Below are 16,674 nucleotides of genomic sequence, written 5' to 3' on the forward strand. Positions count from 1 at the left end.
CCTCCTCCTCCTCCTCCTCCCGGACACAGGTGGCGCCATCATCTTCCTCTCTCCGTCGTCTCCTTGTAGCAAAACACGATCACACTTCCGTTCAGTCCTCACGTCAACAAAGACCCCGCTGCTTTCATGTTCAAGTTTTCTCCGTGATTTTTTTTTTTTTTAAACACCAGGCAGCACTGCCTCCCTAGTCTCCCTGTCGGTGAGGTGCTCCGGCGGACACTGCCCGATCCCTCCGCCCGGAGGCCGAGTACCGCTGCTGCTGCTGCTGCTGCTGCTGCTGCTCCCCGCCCGCCTGTGACCATGTCGGCCGCCGTGGACTTCCACTCTCAGATCGCCTCCATCATGGAGGTGCTGGCCAACGCGGCCGTGGCGGAGATCTGCAAAGTTGTGGACGACGGATACGCGGTGGTTCATCTGGAAATGTCGCGGAACCAGAAGGAGAACGAGTTCCTGCGGAGGAAGATCAAACTCCTGGAGCTGCAGGTCGCCCGCTACCGAGCCGAGCGGGTGAAGGGGGCCGAGGGCTCCTTCAGCAGCCGCTTCGCCGGGGTCCGGCTCCTCAACCGGCAGCACAGGGACTCGGTGGCCGGTACGTCACCACACCTGTAACGATATAGTAAAATATATGTGTGTCCAGAAATAGTTTTACGGTGTGTTCATGGGCACCAGAGCGAACTCCTGTTGGATTGTCATAAGTAGCGTTGTCAGGCAACATTGTAAATGGAACACTACCGTTGCCCGGGTAACAGTGTTAACTGCCAGCTGATGTGTGTTTACGTTCTGAATTTGTCATGTGGATCACCAGTTGACAATAAACTAGTAAGCAAGTTGTGCTTTAACCGTCCATCCTGTAGTTAATGCATTGAGATAACAGGACAGGATGAAACAGTTGGGTCTGTGTCAAGTAGAGACACAACTTGAGCTTTAAAGCAGTTTGATAGTTGTTGGGTGCTTTAATTAAATGGATAGATAGGCTACTATTATAAAGCTTATCTTAAAGAGTTTAGGCTTCATAGAATTATCTGTGTGGTGCTGTAGCCTACGTTTTAGTTTGCTGCCATACTGTATTTTGAGTCTAATAACTAGAGCTGCGACATTTCTCTTTAAACATACTCAAATCACATGGTGGGGATTACTTGTCTCAGGAATATGTTTCATAATTCTCCAAATACCGGTAGGCCTACTCAACCTTTGTGGGCAGTTTTCTCTGTAGAAATAATCCAAACCTGACTAATCTAAACCAAAAATGTAATTCTACACATTTTTGTTTTTAGTTTCACACAGTGTGACACCAAAGCACAGAGACTGTCAGTGAGCCAGTGGAGGGAAGTCATCAACTTCCATATTACATTTAGTGTATTGTGACTATCTGCAGCACATGTTTTTTGTGAATTTTCAGTAGGCTATATTTGTGTTTGTATGGACACATACAAACATAAATACACATCAAAGCCTGTATAACTTCATAAAAATGATTAGAATAGACGTAGACCAAGTTTGATGCATTAGAGTTTACCCCCCAAATATGGACAAACCCGAGCCTGTTATAGACCAGACTCTGTGACTTTGTTTTTATCTATTGTATTGTATTGTATTGTATTGTATTGTATTGTATTGTATTGCTTTTTATTCAAATGAGAGGTGAAAGTGACCCTTCTTCCCCACTTCACTCCTTGAGATTTGTCCAGATATCACATTTCGCCCCTTCTGAGTTTACCAAGTTCAGTGTCTTTGGCTCCACTCTGTCTTGCAGGTGGCTGTTACTTTACCCAACCTTGACTCCCCCTGCAGGCGGCTGCACACGCGAACACTGTAGTTTCTCATGCTAGCCGCTAGCGCACACACTCACCCCTCTCTTCTCACTCAGTTCAGTGCTTTTCCTTTCTTTTTTTACCCAACAGCTTCCTTGCACTCTCAGGGCCACATCGTGTCATTAAACTTGTTTCTAAACATTTTAGACATCACAAACGTCACTGCATTTAGCTGAGTCTTTGATCCCTCACATGAAGGTCCAGGCGATGGGAGGTTTGATTGCCTCAATTCACATGTATCATTCCAGACTCATATTTGCTATTATGAGAGCATAGAACTTAAAGTCCCCCAATTTAGACAAGTGTAAGTGTCATTTATACACTTGTGTACTGTCTGCTTTTCCAGAGACCAGCAGTCCCATGGTGTTTTGTTCTTCTCATCGCCATCAACCATGAACACCTCCTTAGACACACAGAGCGCAAATGTGTCACGTCTCATGTAGGATCATTGTGTCACTATATAAGTGTGCAGCCGCCGGCCTCACTTGTCTAATTGTTCTCCTTATGATCTTCCAGGCCCCTCGCTGCAGGGCAGGACCAGGTTTCTGAACCGAGGTCCAGCTTCTCAGCACCTTGTCCAGAAGAGCCAGCCGATCGTCCTGGACCAGGATCCTGATCAGGAGGTTGTCACCACCACCAAAACTGAGGTAGATAATCAACAGTGGGCAAACACAAGAGAACCATGTTCATATAGGCCTGTGAGTCACCTCAAACATCCAGAGAGGGGGTACATTAAGGGTCATTGGGTTTACTGATGAAATATTAATCAGGACTTCAATCATAGGACACACCAGAAAACATTTTTTGGCCTTTTTATCTGGGATCGATTCACAATGGAGTCCAAGCAAAGGAGTCCACAGTATCATATTTCAGCTCTTCCTTACTGATCCTGAGGCTCGTAAGACAAAGCAGGGTTTGAATCTATCAAGCTAACTTCAGGTTTACCTCTCGTTACTGAATTAATCACCATGGCAACTGATGCTGGACTCCGACCCTGCTCTGGTACAGGTTAATAATTCAGAGGAGCAGATCAAAGCCTGTGTCCACAGCTCAAATATTTAATCTGAGCATTTCAGAGCAAATCAGGAAAGAGCCAGAGCAAAGAGGTACACAGACACCAGATGTGATGTGTTAGTGGAGACTTTAAACAGCAGTAGTTGGAGCGATGGCTGTATACACGCTAATGTGTTGCGATATTGGAAATCAAAGTCTGACAATGGGTAATTTGTAGTTCAGGCAATCAAGGTTGCTCTGAGCATTGCTACAGTATGTTTCTAGAGATATTTGCTTTGAAGACAATTTATTTCAGAGGAGGAGTTTGTCTGAAGCCGCCTGTACCTTCAGCACCATGGACAGCATCACGGTTTCATTGATAGACAGCGCAGTGATTGTCAGTCATACACTTTAGCTGAGCGTGTCAAGTTTCAAGTTCAAGTTTGCTTTATTTGTCACATATAATTACAAATAATTACAGTGAAATTCTTATGTACCTTCTGGTCATTGCATAAAAATAAAAGTGCAAGAATATAGAAGAGGTAGGAGTAGATTTAAAATATAATACAATAAACTAAGTGCAAATAAATAAAGGGGAAAATCAGTATTAATGGCAGCCAGTGTAATAAATAAATTATTATCGCTGCAGTGACAGCTAATAAAAAATGTAACTGTGTATATGTATACAGATGTATGTATTGTGTATAGATGATTGTTAAAAACTAAAGTGCAGTAGTGCATAGAGGTGTATGTGTGTGTTGTTATGAGTGCAACAGTCTGATGGCCTGAGGGAAGAAGCTCCCCTTAGGCCAGTGTTTTTCAACCTTGGGGTCGCCTGAACTGTCTAATAATTGATAAAAAAAATTATTGATAATTTTTTTTAAACTTATTATTATTATTATTATTCTTTTAAAAATTATTACTGAGAACACCACACACACACAATCTTAAACAACTGTATTCTATACTTTCACTTTATCGAATATAAATCAAGTTCAAATAAAATGAAGCATATAAAAAATATCTGAGCTGGTGCATCTTGATTGACGGGTCGCCAGAAATTTGTCATGTCAAAATGGGGTCAAGAGCCAAAAAAGGTTGGGAACCACGGCCTTAGGCCATCGTCTCCTTGGTTTTTCACAGATTCTGCCTGAAATTGTCTAAAACAACTACTCACTTATCAGAACTGTTGCTGATTGATTTTTTTTCCTTTCAGCTATAATTATTTACTGTTAAGGAATATTTACCCCTCGTTTTGAATCACGTTTTCCTCTCAGTCAGCAGAGCCTGAGGAGGAGGGGGAGCTGCTGATCGTCAAGGTGGAGGGAGCAGTGGGGACCGACCACGAGGCGATGCTAGACGCCTGCGTCAGCAACGGGGGAGACGTCAGCGCCGCCGCTTCGCTCCTCGCCGCCCCGAGGGACGACAGCGACGGCCAACCGGCCAGACACGCCAGCGAAACGGAGGTCAGTGGATCTGACGTCGTCACCTTTGTTGTCGGCAGGACGGCTGAACCCCACGGCTCCGGGCAGAAAGGAGCAGGGGACGGTCAGCCTCTGAACTCGGGCGCCGACGTACTGACGCGCAGGGACGCCGTGCGGACTTCCCGCGATGATGTAACGGATGTCAGGAGTGGGACAGCTCCACGCGCCTCCAAGTCCTCCCCGGAGGTGATAGTCATCGATGGCGGGGGGTCGTCAGACAAGGAGGTAGAGGAGTGTGATTGGTCGCATGCGGATCAGAGCCACAGAGAAGCAGGCAGACACGAACAAACCGCATTACCCATGAGTCAGTGCGCCGGCCTGGAAGTAGCAGGACACGGGTCGGCACAGGCAGCATCTGCTCCTCCGGGAACATCTGGCTGCGGAGCGACCCCCGGCGTCAACTCCTCCGGCGATTCCTCCGCCGTCGTGGCCCTGCAGCGTCCCGCGCCCCCCTCCAACCACCACCACCACCACCACAGGCCCGCCTCCAGGAGCCTCCACCGTGCCTTCTACCACGCCGTCACCATGGAGCGTCCGTACGGCTGCACCAGCTGCACCAAGCGCTTCTTCCTGGAGTCGGACCTGCAGAAACACATGGCCAGGCACACCAGGGAGAAGCCCTACACCTGCCAGCTGTGCGGCAAGAGCTTCGTGTGCCAGAGCCAGCTGGACATCCACCACAACGTCCACACCGGAGAGAGGCCCTTCAGCTGCTCCGTCTGCAACCGACGCTTCTCCCACCCCAGCAACCTCAAGAGACACCAGAAGATCCAGCACTGAGACCCCAGATCGAAACACTGCTGCACCGAAGTAGAGGCCTCGGGGCTCCAGACCGGCTCTCACTGCAACCAACTTTCCCATTCGATCACACCAGCACTTGATTTGGTCACCCCCTTTTTAAAATACAACCCCGACTAAATGTATGAATGCTGCACATCTGCTACTTGGTTTATTGGGAGATTTAAAAAAATACTAGTGTGATATGATATTGAAGGAGAAGGCCCAGTTTCACCTGGCGGCAGGTTTTGTGCTTAAACTGTAGGAGTTAAAGCTTAAATTGCATCAACATGTGTAGAGTTGTCTGCCATGAACAGGCCACGCTGGGAACACAGTCTACACACACAACGTAACACTGCCTCTGTATCCAAAAACATTGGGAGTGAGTGACCTCAGTGTCTCTGTCTGCACCTGATCAAAGTTCAGGGATCAGACCAACTGAGCCAGTGAAGGAAAAACAAACAAAAAACACAGTGCACGCCAAGCACAAAACAGCCTCACGAATAATGACTGAGCACTGTGTAACGTTAACTTAAAGCAGAAGTAAGCGGAATGTTTGTGTTAATATAAGTCTTAAATAGTTATATCTTCTGACAGCAATCACTTCTATAGAGTGTTTGGTCTGAAACACGGGTCTGTCAGTCACTCTGCTCTGCTGTAAACCGAGGAGAAAACTTTCCTTGTATCCTACAACCTTTATCCAATGAGGAGAGAGAACGGCATAAAGGGGCAGTCCTCTCTGTGTGTGCACGCCAAGGGGGCCGTTGCATAGACTTGAGGACGATGCGCGTGCATGTGGTGACGTAGGGACAAGGGCGGGGACTGCTAACTCCATCCGCTGACCGGATCGCTTACTTCTGCTTTAAACAAAAATAGTGGCAGTCTGGAGCCCTGGGACTGGACGAGGCTCTTCTGCTCTGCGAGACTCCTCAGAGGAAAACACAGGAATCAAAGTCAAGAATGTAAACAGCGCCTCTGGAGTCGGACCGGTCTGTTGCTCAGGTCTGCATCATCATCATCATCATCATCATCATCCACACACGGCTGAGTCCAGTGTGGGAATATCCGGCTCCTCCAGTAACAATGAAAACCATTATACTGAGCATTACAGACTGTAAATGTATGCAGAGAATGGCTGACGCTATAGGAATGGTTTTAAACTTTGAGTGTTGATATTCTCAACAGTTTGTGCTGTGGAGCTTTAACGAGCTGCATCAGGGCGATTGAGATACGATCTGTATGAAGAAAAGAAAAGACCATGAAATACTGTGAACAAGCTTATTGAGTTTTACCAGTACAACACTTTACACACTGAATGTCAGGAATCAACCAGCCGTCCCAGCTGCACTGCCTCTGCACTGTTGGACATGATAACCTGACTGAACTGACACTGTGTGTCGTCATTTACTGCAGGTATGATGTCCATTAGTGCTGCAGTGTCCATGTAAATTCAGGTCCTTTTCTTTGTTTTAAAGCAGGAACATTTCTCTGTTTTTACTGTCAGAGTTAAAAACACGAGCATGACATCACAGGAAATGGTAAAATGACACAGTTTATCATTTTTTGTTGTTAAAATGGGGATGAAGAAAGGTAGTCGGGTACTGCAGAAGGTAAATATTTCACAATAAAAGCCCAGAGGATAGGATGGTTGTTCTCTACAGTGGATTATTATGCAAGCACAGATAGACAGATAAAGATCTGTTTGTTTCTTTGAATTAAAACATGAAAAAATGTGAATTTATTAAAAATGAATGGTCCTAATTGACCAGCAGAGGTCCTCACTGTTCCAACATTGTTGCTCCCTTTATATTCTGCCATATGACCAGGCTGATGTTCACTGTTCATAGGTGCTGTTGGTTGTTGATCATAGCCGACATTATGACCTTTTAATCTGAATTTCACTGGTTCTCAGTCAGACGTCACACATTGGAAAAAACAATCTCCCACAGCACGGATCATTGATTAAGCTATTGGTTAATTTAAAAAAGTAAAACAATCAGAATTAGAGTCAGTGTAACTGTTTGACAAATGAGGCAAGTTTCAACAGACACCAGACCTGACAGAAAATGTGACCAGTTCTTCTCATGTCAGAGAAATAAACATGTAATAAAAGATCTGTCTGCCTGTGCTTATATAGAGTTGAAATTCAAACCTCCGGGATTTTATTTTGAAATATTATGCTTTACTTCCATGTTATCAGACTCCCTCTCCTTTCCCTTCAATACAACAAGGAGGAAAAGATAAGTATTAGTTTACTAGCACTAGACTTGATCGGATCTTTAGTTCTGACAATAAAACCTATTGTTTATGATTTTACTCTTTGTATGCCATTTTTCTTTTTAGAGATTTGATGCGTTTTTGAAATAAAACAAACTGCCTACACGTCAGCTCAGCTGAGCTTCCTCTGAGGTCACTGTGAAGCTGTACAGAGAGTCTGTGTTTCAGACACCTGAGTAACAAGAAGCCATCACCTTAACAAAAAAACTGAAGTCAACAGTGGTTTGTGATCCTTGTTTTGCTTCTTTTTTCTTTTTTTTCATCTCATACCACATTTACATGCACACTGACGTTTCACTGTTTTTCCTAAAATGACAATATTCTGATTTGACACAGGTCATGTAAACATGGAAGAGGATTAGGGCCGCATGTGGAAATCCTCATCCTTATGTAAAGAACACTGTCTTTGTATTCTTAGTTTTTACATCTTGTCATGATCAGGGTCACTCTGAGCAGATTATACAAAGCAGGTGGACAGTGAACAACAGTTTGGGCTGAGGAAGGGTCAGCTTATCTGTCCGTCATGTGCACATGGACACGATATCTCAGGAACATCTTGGGGGAACTGATGAGAATTTTGCTGCTCAAAGGTCAAAGGTTATTGTGACAATTAAACACAAGTTGGATAAAATGATGAAGGGACATTTTACATCCAAAAGCCAACTTCACTGTGACATCATCATTTTCTTCAGAAATCGATTGTAATTATAATTCCTTCAACTTGGCTGATTGTATTTAGAGTTGCACTTTGTGTAAAGAGGAATATTAGTGTAGTTGTTTATTGTCATGAGCTGTGTAAGCAGCTCAGTGGAAATTTTGTTTTACTGAGCGATAAGAGCAAAACCCAAAATGTTCGCTGCACGTGAACTTTGAACACGTCATAAAATTACTCATCAGTCCCCAGATAAAAGCCAACAGGAGAACATGAGTATAAATGAATCCCAGCTCAGACCAGTGCAGTGTGCTGGTTTGGTTCAAAGCGATTATTTCACTGAGAAAACATCTAGTTAATACAAATTTGAAAGGGTCATCATCTGCTCATATCTGCATGTTTTCACTTCTCCTCAGAGTTCCCCTTTCTCCTCTGCTCATGTGAAGCACAGGACCAAGTACAGTGTTTCAGTGTTGTGCCGTAGCCTGCTTTAAAGAGCTGGCTGAAGTTTCCCTCTTGTTAGAGCATCACATGACCTCAGACCTCCTCCTGTCCCTCGTCCCCTCAGAGACGTCACCTTATCTTAAAGACTTACTGCATGTCCAACCATGTCACCAGAGCTACGAGCTCTCCAAAGAACAGAGATCAACTCATACCTTTGTACTCGGACACTTGGAACAGTGGAGTGTGAATATGCCAATAAATCATATTTTTCAAGAGTTGGTTTGTTTTTATTCATTGACTCTGAAATGTTAGTTATAATGTGTCGGTGTCTCTCAGGTTCTTTGTGTCAGCTAAACACCTCCCTCCTTTTTCCAGGGCCAGGGATGTCCGAAAAACACAAGCCCGAGCAAGGAGGAAAAGATGGATGAAGTGCAAGGTATCCATCTGTTTTTATGTCACACCCTCCTGGAATTGTCCCAGACTTCACTAACCATTATGCACTGGCTCTTCAGAAAGTGCATTTGACACAGTGAGACTCTCTCACTGTGCTGGCAATAGAGCTGGAGCCATCATTATCATCATCTGATCAGTTTCCATGTGCTTTGACGATAGCTTTGGTTTTTAAAGAAAAAAACACAAAACAGTTTTCAGCCTCTAAAATAGTTTAATGGTCTTTGTCAAAGCAGCTGAACCTTTGATCTGAAGACTGAGGAAAAGGGCAGTTCACGTTCAGTCTTTAATTTTCTGAGAAAAGTAAACTCTTTTAATGTAGAAATGACCATGATGGTTTTATTTTACAGATCTTTTATTGAGTCTGTTTTAACTTTTTGCCTAATCTCTTTTTATTCTGGGCTTCCTGCACAAAATAAGAACCGCATGTTAAAAATTGTAAACGAAGCCAGCAAAATAACTGGCGTCCGGCAGCCCACACTCACAAAAATTTATGAGTGAGTTCATCAGAAGGCTAGGGTAGTCTTGTCTGGTCCTGATCATCCTCTGCATCAGGATGGAGATACAGGGTTCCCAGGGCCAGAACAAACAGGCACAAATGCTCCTTCATCCCAAATGCAACCTGTGCAATCAATTCACACTGCCCTTAAATCCACACTTAAATATGCGATGCACTTTACTTTTTAAAACAGCTTTAACCCAAGTTCGTAGCTTCTATGGTTTTACGGTTTTTGTGTTATCTCCCTAAGGATTGGTGTTACATGTATTGTTCTTGTGGTTTTTGCTACCTCTGCAAAACAAGTTTCTCTCTGTGGGATAATTGAACTGAACTGAACTGAACTGAACTGAACTGAACTGAACTGAACCCCTTCAGGAGAAAAGGGTTTGGATTCTGTTCGGGACAACATATATTTTAAGGTTACTATGGCTATTTATCTAATTGTGTCTCTTTGCTGTTGTGATGCCTCATTAGGTGATGCCCCAGAGAAATGTCGACCCTCCCAGACCCTGCTGCACTGGCAGGAGAGCAGTGAGTCTGAGGACATGGAGCAGCCATCTTGTTCCACATACACACCAGACTCTGTCGCAGGAACAACAACAACAACGACAACGAGGACAAACCCTGCCTCTGGCTTGCCCCCAGTTCCCAGAATGCCTCGGTGCGACATGGACCAGGCGAGCTGTGTGTCTGAACACGACATTGTTGTGATAAACTCTCTAACGTGTGCAGCGGAGGACGGCTGCGGGGCCTCCTCCTCCGGGATGCATGGGGGAAACCACATCTCTGCCTTTAACAGCCCCCCCGTTTCCATGGGAACAGTGGACTCCCAGCATCAGCAAACCCAACACCTGTGGTCTGGAGTCGGGCAAATGGACCTCCACGATTCTGGTCCGGGACAGGCCCAGCAGAAGCAACCCTGCCTCCCCTACGCCTGCACCTTCTGCTCGCGCCGCTACGCCCATCAGTGCCAGCTGCGCATCCACGAGCGCGTCCACACTGGGGAGAAGCCGTACCAGTGCACGCAGTGCGGCAAGAGCTTCGGCCAGTTCTGTAGCCTCAAGCGCCACCAGATGGTCCACACGGGGGAAAGGCCGTTCCCCTGCCCCCACTGCGGTAAGCAGTTCTCCACCTCCACCAACCTGAAGGTGCATCAGAGCGTCCACACCGGAGAGAAGAGGTTCCACTGCTCCAAATGTGGCAAGAACTTCTCCTTCCTCAGCAACTTGATCCGACACCAGGCTCTGCACTCTGCCAGCTGAAGCCTTAACATTATTGGTAATAATTATGATGACACCTTCACGTCTGACTAATGACAGCCCTCCTCTGCTGTTCGTCCAACACCAATATGTATGGTTGGTGAGCCATCACCAGTTTGTCATGACTGAATGTGAAAGTCCTCCAGGATCTTAGCTCACTCATTCTCAGCCACCTTTGGAGGTGTATCCCATGTTACCTGTGGGCCTTCAGCCCAAACCTGGCACAGATGTTTCTGGATCTGCTGTGCTGGTGGTACATGCCGTACAGAGGTTTGTCATCCCATGATGGTTATTCCTCTTTGATACCATCCAACCACGCTTATCAAAACTGAATGCCATTTCAATATTGTTGCTATAGAAGCTGCTGGTGTGGATCTGTGATGAAACATATTGCTTGCTCCTGGCATACAGCATGACATCGCCTATTTGGTTCATTTGGTTGATCTGGCTGAGGGGATTCAGGCCTGAGCAGAACAGTGGTGGGGACAGAGCATCACCTTGGTATATGATATAGTATTTATGATGGTGACTTGCGCAACTGGCTTGAAGTTGGCCTCAAGAACCACTTTCCACTGTTTTTTCTTAGTGTCCTGTTGATGTTGTACATTTCTAAGCGTTCAGTTGTTGGAGGGAAATGCTCTCTTCTGAGGATTCCTCAGGTTCAAGACCGTCCAGCCTTTGGTTAATCATTCAGGCTGCATCACATAGGCTACCTCTTTTTGGGGACAACATACCATGAACAACCTTGCGACAGGATGTAACCAAGACAACACTACAAAGGACCCACGTCTGCTTCTGACATGTTTACAGCATTGTGTTCACCCCCTGTGGAGTTGTTCTCTTTATTTCAAAGTGGACATCATGTTTAGAAACATCCCAACATCCAGTGCTGTCACTGGATTTCTCCTTTGGATGTACTTTATAAAACAAGCAGATGAGGAGACAAGAAGAAGCTTAAATATATCATATCAAGTCTTCTACTCATAAAATAAAGTGAAACGACACTAAATAGAAACTAGATGTGATAAATGAATGTTCCTCTGGTTATTTAATATTAAATGTTTATATTTGACTCTTCTCCTGTGTTTGAAGCTTGATCCATTAGAAAATCATGAGTGTTACATCTCCCCTTTTGATCGGCTTACAAGAATTTATAAAAGTGATGAATAATAATGAGTTTTAAAAGTTTTTATAAATGTAGGCGATAGATAGATAGATAGATAGATAGATAGATAGATAGATAGATAGATAGATAGATAGATAGATAGATAGATAGATAGATAGATCAAAGGTCAAAAGGTCAAAGGTTTTTTATTTGTCATTTCTTGTAAGGTGTACACGAGATGAAATTGTGTGCTCCTAGATTAAAAGCAGTGCAAAAAATCTGAACATTCAAATAGAATAAAAGCATACAAAATAAAATCCTATGTTAATTAAAAATATACTAAATAAATACTCTTAATAGTAATAATAATTTAGATAGATAGATAGATAGATAGATAGATAGATAGATAGATAGATAGATAGATAGATAGATAGATAGATAGATAGATAGATAGATAGATAGAGACCTTGTTCGGCTGTCTACTCGGGTAGTTACGGTACATGAAGGAACAAGCGCAGAGGTCCCGGATGTAAACAGAAACACTTTTCACGGCCAGTGATAGTCACCGTCACCGTGTCCTCTTACACTCGAGACCGTGTCCGTCCAGCAGGCTGAAGGAGGACAGACGGCAGACGGCGGGTTTGCGGTAGCGCCGGGGCCGTGGAGGTGAACCAGCCGGGCGGGCTCATGGACAGCTGTATGGACCTACACACGCAGCTGGCCTCCATCATGGAGGTGCTGGCTAACGCGGCGGTGGCCGAGATCTGTCAGCTGGTGGACGACGGCTTCGCCTCCCTGCGGCTGGAGGTCTCCCGGAGCCAGAGGGAGAACCTGGCCCTGAAGAGCCGCCTGCGGCTGATGGAGGTCCGGGCGGGGGAGCCGAGCCGCAGGGGGGCCGTGCCGTCGCTGGTGGTCACCTGCCCCAGGAGAGGTTAGACCAGGTCCAGTCAACAGATGTTTTAACAGCTTAGTGCTGCAGACTTTGCTGCTCAGATAGCACTGTGTTGTTGCTGCTGCAGGGATTAGTCATTTAATTGTTCAATTAGTTGATCCACAAACAAGTTAAAACAATCTTAAATCCCATCAAAGCTTTCAGCAGCAGCAGCTCTACCTGTGATGGAGACAGAGAAGGAGCTAATCACTTGTTCTTGCAGTAGCCTAATCAAGGAAATGTTGGCTGACAGTAGGCCTAATACATTTTATGTTATAAAGTTAAACACTGTCAGACACTTTGTCTGCCCATGAGTTAAGTCTGGAGCTCACACAGTTTGTGATGTGTGAACATGTTATGATAAACAGTTGTAATTTCCTCTCGAACAGAATTGCATTTTGAAGAAGATGCAGCTGTTGGTACCAACAGGAAAGTCAAGTCCACCACCCTGGAGAATCATGACTCTCCGCAGCCACAGGTCAGTGCTACATGCTGTCTGTCAGCTGGTCTCCCTTCATCTCTCCTTCTGTCCATCCCCATGACGCCTCACTGTACAAGGACCTGGATTTAAGGGCCTTATGGGCACTCTAGAGATAAACAGTCTACACAGATGCCCATAGGGTCTACAACACGCATACTGACGACAGATAGATTGAAAATGAATACAAAGAGCCAGTTACTATTGCTGCACATCTGTCCCATTTTTGTAGACCCATCTCAGTATTGCCTAAAAACTACACTTAAAATAGTAACAACAATGAGATGTAAAATTACTACACAGAGCAAATGACTACAAAGAGGCATAAAACCACCTCTAAGAGATACCAAAATATCACAAGCAGCAAAAAGGCAAGTTGACAGAAGACAGTCAGAATGACAGCAAAGAGATCCTAAACTACAATAGAGGTCTGTGCATAGAGCCAGGTGAGAGATTATATGTTAAGGGTTTGTGAAAATTGCATTTACAAGGCATAGATGATGTCTACACAACTGAATAAATGAATAAAATTGTGGCGCAGCAGCAGTGAAGATTTTACCTTTATGATTTCTGTCTGTCAGACGGTGGAAGCGATGCAGCAGCCGGTGGATCCAGAGGTGTCTGAGATAAAGAGGGAAGAGCTGGAGGAGCAGGACCCTCAGTCGACTGCCAGCAGCAACAAAGTCTTACAACAGAAATGTGCTGGTAATGTCACAGTCAGTGTGATGCAACCACAGTAGCAATGTTACAAGTCAGATCTGATAACAGAACACATCTGTGTTAAAGGGATAGTTAGGGTTATTTGGTCTTGGTTTGTGTCAGGTGGTCACACACAGTCAGTGTGTTAGCTGCAGTACACTTGGCTCAGCACGCTGCCTGTTACAAGAACATGGCATAGCGGCAGTCAGACCCTTAAAAAGGGAAATAATCCAATATCCATTTAAATTCAAACCTCCTATGTACATTTAAACATACTGAGTCTAGAAACAAAGAGGTGGATCAGCCTTTCAAACCTCAGCTTTTTTTGTGGTGTGGTTGTATTAGTCATACAGTAGTTGGTACATTATGTGCAGTAGATTATGTACGTGATACACTGCGCTAGTAGTGTGTGCTAATATAATATGTAGGAATACAGTAGTTGAAAGGTTGAAAAAATGTCATGTCAAAGGAAATTTTTCTTTTACAGGAAGATAAACTGCTGAAAATATTGTACATGAAGAACACAGTGATTGTGTCAGTGGCTGTTTTGCAGAAAACATGTTTATTTGTTTGTTTTTTTTCATTTTGGCTGTGCTAGTCCCACAGCAAAAAAACGAAATCATACCTTTAGGTCCAGGTTGTGGTCTGTAGTTGACAGTATGAATAGTAGCTGACAGTTTTGATGCAGGGACATAATTATTCTTAATGACAGGAGGAATAAAATATTTTATACATTTTATTCTCTCTTTTCATTCTTTAGTCGGACCTCAGTCTCCTCCCCACTCTCCTGCTGCTCAGAGCATCGACCTTCTGAGTGTTGGAGCAGAAATCTCTGGAGACAGTGTGTCGTGTCGCTTTGGCAGACTCGAAACTCTACAGCAGGAAGAGAAAGAGGGAGCGAGGGAGACCAGGGCGTCATGTCAGCATCCTCCAGCAGAGCAGAGCCACAGAGCTGCACCGCGCGGCCCCAGCAGGGGTTTGACTGGAGGAGACGAGCATGTTGTGGATCTCAGAGACTCTGTGTCTGCTGAGTCGAGCAGAAGCACAGTTACAGTCGCTGTTGAAGAGGCTCCACTTGTGAAGTCTCTGGACACTGGAGTGAGGGGTTTGTGTAGTGCTGCAGCAGATTGGAGGGGAGAGGCGGTCAAACTGGAGACTGAATCTTCCTGGTGTGAAGCTTTTAGGACACGCAACGCTGTCACTAGAACTGAGTGTGTGAGTGACAGCAGAGGAATTAATAGTAACACAAACACAAAGAACGAGGCAGCAGAGCTGGACACCAACAGCTTGGACTCGTCCTACTTCGACGACCTGTTCTCGTCTCCAGAGGTGGCCCGGTCTCTGACGGCTCCTCAGAAACGCTCCACGGACGCCGCAGGAGCAACAAGCATGGATGAGTCACTGTCATCCTCCTCCTCCTCTTTTCCTTTCCTGAGCAGCAGAAGCAGCTTTGGGAACTCTTCCACATCAGGCTGTTTTAGCGGCTCCTCCGTCAGCAGTGCTACCTCTGATTCCAGGTGCAGGATCATCGCCGGCAGCACTGAACAAGTGTTCAGCTGCCAGCAGTGTGGTGGCCTCTTCCACGCCGCCAGAGACCTGGTGGTGCACCAGCGCTCCCACACCGGGGAGATGATCTACCACTGCCACCTCTGTAAGAAAGCCTTCGTCCACCCACACCAGCTCAGAACCCACCAGCGGGTGCACACGGGGGAGAAGCCGTTCAGCTGCGCTCAGTGCGGGAAACGCTTCTCCCAGTCCAGCCACATCAAGAGACACATGAGCGTCCACACGGGGGAGAAGCGCTACAGTTGCAGCCTCTGTGGGAAACGATTCTCTCAGGCCTGCAGCCTCAAGGTGCACCAGGCCGTCCACACCGGAGAGAGACCCTACAGCTGCACCAAGTGCGGCAAGAGCTTCTCTGTGCTGGGAAACCTGGTCCGCCACCAGAGCGTTCACATGGGCAAGTGAAGGCACTCGCAGCCAGATGGGACTGAAGCAGCTGGCCACACACCGCGCTGTGTTTAAAGTTTAGACATGTGCCTATGAATCCATTAGGGCTCATTATAAAGTCTGTCAGACTGTTTTTAACGTACTGAATGTTGTCCTGTGTTGGTGTTATTTATACATGATTACAATAAAACATCAAAGCACAGGACCCAGAGGCATGTTTGTCATTTTTACTTTTGTCACAGTGACTGAATCCACATCCACTGCACCATTTTAAAAGAATGAGGAACACATATTTTGATATTAGCACATCATATTTCAAACAGAATAAAACATGTATACATGTGTATGTGTATGTGTATGTAGTGATATTAGAGGTAGACAGATTAATTGGTTTGGCTGATTGATTGGCACAGGCAGGAAATTTTATAAACTATAATTATCAGCAGGAGAACCAGCCACACAGTCAGGCTATATCATCTTATTGCACCATATTACCACGCTTAAATTAACGGTAGCTAACACTATATGATAGGATAATAATATAATTTATACTTAAAAAGGGGTTGACATGAAAACTTTGTTGTTGTGTTGATTTCAATAGGAGATGACAGGGGAGAAAAATAGGTTACTGTTAATGTAACATGTGTTCATCACTCTTGTGCTGACTGATCGGGGCAACGTCTGATGGAGCTGTTTTGACTGTTAACACCCACTGTAGGCTACTTTTTTTTTGCATGGTATTGCCTGAATAATCCGCTGTTGGCTTTTTCCTGGACTACCTATGTGAACACACACCTGCCTATGTGGGTTCTCTGACTTCCTCCCACATGTCAGTGGTCTATTTTCAAAATAAAATAAAATGTAT

At 45.1% G+C, this 16,674-nt stretch overlaps 2 protein-coding genes across 4 annotated transcripts; both read left to right on the forward strand.

Moving 5' to 3' along the window:
• Positions 1-60: 60 nt before the first annotated feature.
• LOC146991846 (uncharacterized) lies at positions 61-11,676 on the forward strand. 3 transcript variants are annotated; one of them, XM_085779726.1, is made up of 5 exons: positions 61-589; positions 2,328-2,458; positions 4,082-4,270; positions 8,814-8,874; positions 9,874-11,676. In XM_085779726.1, exons 1-5 carry the CDS (start codon positions 301-303, stop codon positions 10,647-10,649), a joined length of 1,446 nt encoding a protein of 481 aa, XP_085635852.1. In that variant the 5' UTR covers positions 61-300; the 3' UTR covers positions 10,650-11,676. The 3 variants fall into 3 exon arrangements, with proteins under 3 accessions (XP_085635852.1, XP_085635843.1, XP_085635860.1); XM_085779717.1 differs by having other exon boundaries at positions 9,862-11,675; XM_085779734.1 differs by lacking the exons at positions 8,814-8,874; positions 9,874-11,676 and having other exon boundaries at positions 67-589; positions 4,082-5,689.
• Positions 11,677-12,280: 604 nt separating this feature from the next.
• On the forward strand, positions 12,281-16,012 carry LOC146991847 (uncharacterized). The gene is made up of 4 exons (XM_085789153.1): positions 12,281-12,682; positions 13,072-13,160; positions 13,742-13,865; positions 14,572-16,012. Exons 1-4 carry the CDS (start codon positions 12,439-12,441, stop codon positions 15,825-15,827), a joined length of 1,713 nt encoding a protein of 570 aa, XP_085645279.1. The 5' UTR covers positions 12,281-12,438; the 3' UTR covers positions 15,828-16,012.
• The last annotated feature ends 662 nt before the right edge of the window (positions 16,013-16,674 follow it).

This window comes from Trachurus japonicus, chromosome 1, assembly GCF_045865225.1.
Source record: "Trachurus japonicus isolate A0001 chromosome 1, Traja_1.0".
In the NCBI taxonomy this organism is placed as follows: domain Eukaryota; kingdom Metazoa; phylum Chordata; class Actinopteri; order Carangiformes; family Carangidae; genus Trachurus; species Trachurus japonicus.

Bases quoted from the DNA above. Each gene is read 5' to 3' on its own strand.
- LOC146991846 (XM_085779717.1), top strand. From the start codon at position 301: ATGTCGGCCGCCGTGGACTTCCACTCTCAGATCGCCTCCATCATGGAG. The intron at 590-2,327 runs GTACGTCACCAC...ATGATCTTCCAG, and splicing joins GCACAGGGACTCGGTGGCCG to GCCCCTCGCTGCAGGGCAGG. The intron at 2,459-4,081 runs GTAGATAATCAA...TTTTCCTCTCAG, and splicing joins TCACCACCACCAAAACTGAG to TCAGCAGAGCCTGAGGAGGA.
- LOC146991847 (XM_085789153.1), top strand. From the start codon at position 12,439: ATGGACAGCTGTATGGACCTACACACGCAGCTGGCCTCCATCATGGAG. The intron at 13,161-13,741 runs GTCAGTGCTACA...TCTGTCTGTCAG, and splicing joins ATGACTCTCCGCAGCCACAG to ACGGTGGAAGCGATGCAGCA. The intron at 13,866-14,571 runs GTAATGTCACAG...TCTTAATGACAG, and splicing joins CTTACAACAGAAATGTGCTG to GAGGAATAAAATATTTTATA.